Source organism: Oncorhynchus tshawytscha, unplaced genomic scaffold (assembly GCF_018296145.1).
Source record: "Oncorhynchus tshawytscha isolate Ot180627B unplaced genomic scaffold, Otsh_v2.0 Un_scaffold_17_pilon_pilon, whole genome shotgun sequence".
Lineage (NCBI taxonomy): Eukaryota > Metazoa > Chordata > Actinopteri > Salmoniformes > Salmonidae > Oncorhynchus > Oncorhynchus tshawytscha.
This window is the reverse complement of record NW_024609830.1, coordinates 177,087-182,500: the sequence shown is the minus strand read 5'-3', so window position 1 is coordinate 182,500 and position 5,414 is coordinate 177,087. Positions and strand designations below refer to the sequence as shown.

The window sequence follows — 5,414 nt, the reverse complement described above, 5'->3', positions numbered from 1 at the left end:
GTTGTGACTGATGTTAGGACTGTGTTGTGACCGATGTTAGGACTGTGTTGTGACTGATGTTAGGACTGTGTTGTGACTGATGTTAGGACTGTGTTGTGACCGATGTTAGGACTGTGTTGTGACTGATGTTAAGACTGTGTTGTGACTGATGTTAGGACTGTGTTGTGACTGATGTTAGGACTGTGTTGAGGCTGGTGTTAGGTCTGTGTTGAGACTGGTGTTAGGACTGTGTTGAGGCTGGTGTTATGACTGTGTTGAGACTGGTGTTAGGACTGTGTTGAGACTGGTGTTAGGACTGTGTTGAGGACTGGTGTTAGGACTGTGTTGAGACTGGTGTTAGGACTGTGTTGAGGCTGGTGTTAGGACTGTGTTGAGGCTGGTGTTAGGACTGTGTTGAGGCTGGTGTTAGGACTGTGTTGAGGCTGGTGTTAGGACTGTGTTGAGGCTGGTGTTAGGACTGTGTTGAGACTGATGTTAGGACTGTGTTGAGGCTGGTGTTAGGACTGTGTTGAGGCTGGTGTTAGGACTGTGTTGAGGCTGGTGTTAGGACTGTGTTGAGGCTGGTGTTAGGACTGTGTTGAGGCTGGTGTTAGGACTGTGTTGAGGCTGGTGTTAGGACTGTGTTGTTATATTAAAGGTATGTGTGTTCAGAGCTGAAGCATTCTAATAGTAACTCATATAACTTGTATGATTGGTTCCTCTGGGTTCCAGGCAGCCCAGTCGGACATCTGATGGTGCATGATGCTGATGATGACAACACACCCAACGCACTGCTCTCCTATTCGTTGGTGACCCAAACCCCTTCCTCCGTCTTTACCATCGATGGCATCAGCGGCCGCATCCAGGCCAAGCAGATGCTCCAACGCAGAGATGCAACAGAGTACCACCTCACTGTCAGAGTAAACGACCCAGGTACATGCACACACACACTTGACCTTTGTCTAAAAGTTTGAACAGCACAGACACGTGTTTGCTTCAATGGGCCCTCACATACTGTTGTGTGTCTTCGTCAGGTTTCAGCACAGAATGTAAGGTCCTCATCAAGGTTATCGACATCAACAATGAGCTGCCCATCTTCGAGATGAATGACGTGAGACATACCTGAGACACACACCTGAGTTTCATAGATGCTTTAGTTGGTATGGGTTGTTGACCTGTGACCTTTAATACTCTCTCTCTCTCTCTCTCTCTCTCTCTCTCGCTCTCTTTGTCTCTCTTTCTCGCTCACTTTATCACTCCCTCTCTCTGTCTCTCTCTCTCTCCCTCCCTCTCCCTCTCCCTCTCTCTCTGTCTCTCTCTCTGTCTGTCTCTCTCTCTCTCTTTCTCTCTCTCTCTCTGTCTCTTTCTGTCTGTCTGTCTGTCTCTCTCTCCGTCTCACTCTGTCTCTGTATCTCTCTATCTCTGTATCTCTCTGTCTCTCTCTGTCTATCTCCGTATCTCTCTGTCTCTCTCTCTCCCTGTCTCTCTCTGTCTCTCTCTGTCTCTCTGTTTCTCTCTCTCGCTGTCTCTCTCTCTCTCTCTCTCTCGCTCCCTCTCTGTCTCTCTGTCTCTCTGTTTCTCTCCCTCTCTCTCTGTCTCTCTGTAGTATGGTAGTCACAACCTGTCTGAAGACACAGCTCTAGGCCACACCCTCCTGACAGTGAAAGCCACAGACGCTGACGACCCTGGAACAGGAAGCTCCCGCATCGAGTTCCACATAACCGCTGGCAACGAAGATGGAGTTTTCGCCATGGAGACAGACGACAATGGGGAGGGCAGGCTTGTTGTTGCTAAGGTAACTTCATACTGGAAGACACCTACGAAAGGTCAGATTTTGATAGGTGATGATAAAGATGATAAGCTGATCCTAGATCTATGGTTGTATTGATTATTAAAGGAAACGTCCACCAGCAGGCTGAAACAAACCCACAAAAACGCTTCCATTTTGCTCCAGAATGCTCACAGACCTTTCTCTCCCTCCCTCCCCCTTCCCCTCCCCCTCTCTTTCCCTTCCTCCACCCTCCCTTCCTCTCCCCACTCTCCCTTCCTCCCCCTCCCTCCCTCTCCCCCTCTCCCTTCCTCCCCCCCTCCCTTCCTCCCCCTCTCTCTCCCCTTCATCCCCCTCGATCTCCCTTCATCCCCCTTCTTTCTTTCTTCCTCCCTCCCCTCTCTCCCTCCTTCCCCCCTCTTTCTCCAGTCTCTGAACTATGAGACTGCTTCCTCCTATAAGCTACAGATTGATGCTCGTAACCCAGAGCCGCTGGTGAGCGGTCTCGAGTACGGCGCTGAGTCGTCCGCCGTGGTCTCGGTGGTGATCAGTGACGTTGATGAGGCTCCAGTGTTTGACATGGACATTCTGGATGTCACGGTGCCAGAGGACACCAAGGAGGGAGCTACGCTGCTCAAAATAGACGCCAAGGACCCAGAGGGAAAAGAGATACTGTAATCACATTATGAGAGGGACTGATGTTGTCTGTGTGTTATGGCTCTGATAGTGTATATTTTGTGCTCTAACTGTATGTGTATTGTAGGTTCAAGATGGAGGGAGACACTAAGGGTTGGTTGGAGATTGATCCTGCTACTGGAGAGATAAAGATAAAGAATAAAGCTGTGCTGGACAGAGAGACGGTGGAGGCCTTCCACTTTACTGTTGTCGCCTTCGAGAAAGGTGACGAACACACATATGTATATTTCGGATACTTTTTTGACCCACACACTGCCAGTTTGAGTCCAGGTTAGAGAATATCCATAATGAATAATATCTCTCCACCCCCAGCCAATCCAGAGCTGTCCTCAGAGCGCGAGGTGTCTGTGAGGCTGCTGGATGTGAATGACAATGTCCCCAAGCTGACAGAGAACCAGGCCTTCATCTGTGTGAAGAAGCCCCAGCCTATAGTCCTGACGGCCCTGGACGCGGACGCAGACCCCTTCGGAGCACCTTTCACATTCAGCCTGGCCCAGGGCAAGAAGTCCCCCAACTGGGACCTAAGCGCTGTGGACGGTACACATTTGTTAGACAAGACTACATCTCCTAGAGATCCTGTCTATTAATGTGCTCCCGTGCTGATGTGGGATTGTGTCTCTTCCCTTGTTTTCCTGTAGGTACGTCTGCTAAACTGACCCTGAAGAAATCTCCCAGCGAGGACAAAACCTTCCTAATCCCCATCAACATCAAAGACAACGCTGGCATGGGCATCACACAGAAGTTTGAGGGTGAGTGGTTACAGCCAGCTGTGTGTGATAGCACCCATCACACACAAGACCATGTAGCTGTGAGTGGGTGTCTGATGTGTGTGTTCTCCCTACAGTGCGAGTGTGTAACTGCACAGAGCTGGGATACTGTTTCACCGAGCCGGGCGTTCATGCAGGGGTGTTAGGAATGCCCACCACCATCGGAATCCTGGCTGGAACTGTCGGATTCATCGGTGAGTAACAGGCGCTGTTGTTCACTGGTGTTGTTGCTATGCACTGCACTTTAAGGGAAGAAGACGGAGTGGTACAATCGAGGAACTAAGACCTAACTGTAGCATAAAACATTGTATTGTTGTTGATAGTTTTTCTTGTTCTTTTTGACTAATCTCTCATGGACATGGATTTTAGTTCTGGGTTTCCGATATGTTTTGCCTGTTATTGACGGGTGATGTCACTTCCTCCCTAGCCCTGGTCCTGATCATTGCTTTCCATCGTATAAAGAAGGACAACCAGAAGAAAGCCTTGCTGGGAGAAACGGACGCCATTCTCTAGAAACACATGAGATAGCATGTGTTTGTTTAATTGTTATGTTTCTGAAGAACAGATCTACTTTGATTGGTTGTATGCACGTTATAAATACTACCTGGTTTCGTCATAATCATGCGCTCATGCAGCTCAATAACTTATTTCCCTTGTCAGTGAATTTTGTCTGTATTTAGAATTTAGACTGTCCATTCTCAGCTAGTGTGTCTTGACTGGCTGTGCACTGTGTGTGATGGTTCAAACACTCCATTTCAAGCTGCTTGCTGGAATTGTGTAGACTGTTGCTCAGAGACTTTAGTTCACCGTTTGCCTCTGACTGTTGTTTGTGGTTGATACTGTCTTTATACTGATACTCCATGATGTTTTTTGATGAGGCCTGATATTAGTGAAGATGCTAGCTAGCCGAGGGTTAAATTAGGACGGTTCCACCACTTTAGAATGGGAGAAAGACTGCCTACAGTAAAGAGTAGAAATGACCATGGAAAAACCGATGTTGGAGACAGTTCCAACACCTAAACATCCCTCAGTTTAACCCTTAGTGTTAACTGTTTGACAAGCCCAGTGTAAATGAGTGCCTGGTGAATGTCTGAGTGTGTACCAAGGTTATTATAGTTTTGTGATTTTCTATTCAATTTAATTTCTATTAGTTTTTCAATTAAAAAAATTAATTCAGTTTAGTTTCCATTCGGTTTTAGACTTGATTTACTAGTTTTTATTCTGTTTCAGTACGATAAAAAACATATTTTGTTTTTATATTATTCAGTTGTAGTTTCAGTTACAGTTGTAGTTTCAGTTTTGGTTTCAGTTTTAGTTGTAGTTTCAGTTGTAGTTTTAGTTGTAGTTTCAGTTTTGGTTTCAGTTTCAGTTTCAGTTGTAGTTTCAGTGTCAGTTGTAGTTATAGTTTGTTGTAGTTTCAGTTTCAGTTGTATTTTTTGTGTGAAGGGACAGAAAGTAGCCTCAAGTGTCCTTATGCTAGGGGCCATGTATGTGTTGTAGGACTATAGCAGGGTACTCCAGTACTATTTGAGATGCTCCGCTCACACACATTTCCTAGGTGGCAAAAGTCCTGATGGATATTTTCATTTATCGGCGTAGTAACAAACCCCCACATCACAATCCATTCCACACCAAACTGTTCAAACCGATCACACCCTGTGGATGTTCACATGATACCGGGAGTTGAATCCTCAGTGAATTACAAAAATAAAACAATAGCTATCTCCCCGTCTTTATCCTGAAATTCTTTGTGGGTGCTGTACAGATGAACTTTGAGGTTGTGGGATGCAGGGTGGTAGTGGGATGCAGGGTGGTAGTGGGATGCAGGATGGTAGTGGGATGCAGGGTGGTAGTGGGATGCAGGGTGGTAGTGGGATGCAGCAGTGGGATGCAGGGTGGGATGCAGCAGTGGGATGCAGGGTGGTAGTGGGATGCAGGGTGGTAGTGGGATGCAGGATGGTAGTGGGATGCAGGGTGGTAGTGGGATGCAGGGTGGTAGTGGGATGCAGGGTGGTAGTGGGATGCAGGATGGGATGCAGCAGTGGGATGCAGGGTGGTAGTGGGTTGCAGGGTGGGATGCAGCAGTGGGATGCAGGGTAGTAGTGGGTTGCAGGGTGGGATGCAGGGTGGTAGTGGGATGCAGGGTGGGATGCAGCAGTGGGATGCAGGGTGGGATGCAGCAGTGGGATGCAGGGTGGGATGCA

The 5,414-nt window shown here is 47.6% G+C and overlaps 1 protein-coding gene across 2 annotated transcripts in view; it reads left to right on the top strand.

The window, feature by feature from the left end:
• LOC112222494 (cadherin 17, LI cadherin (liver-intestine)) overlaps window positions 1-4,938 on the top strand; it is a 20,938-nt gene extending 16,000 nt beyond the window's left edge. For both annotated transcript variants that reach the window (XM_042319344.1, XM_042319345.1), the window contains exons 11-19: window positions 712-912; window positions 1,014-1,090; window positions 1,586-1,774; window positions 2,177-2,421; window positions 2,511-2,647; window positions 2,756-2,980; window positions 3,082-3,192; window positions 3,288-3,404; window positions 3,638-4,938. In XM_042319344.1, the coding sequence (XP_042175278.1) occupies window positions 712-912; window positions 1,014-1,090; window positions 1,586-1,774; window positions 2,177-2,421; window positions 2,511-2,647; window positions 2,756-2,980; window positions 3,082-3,192; window positions 3,288-3,404; window positions 3,638-3,723 (1,388 nt within the window). In that variant the 3' untranslated portion in view covers window positions 3,724-4,938. The remainder of the gene's footprint in view (window positions 1-711; window positions 913-1,013; window positions 1,091-1,585; window positions 1,775-2,176; window positions 2,422-2,510; window positions 2,648-2,755; window positions 2,981-3,081; window positions 3,193-3,287; window positions 3,405-3,637) is intronic.
• The last annotated feature ends 476 nt before the right edge of the window (window positions 4,939-5,414 follow it).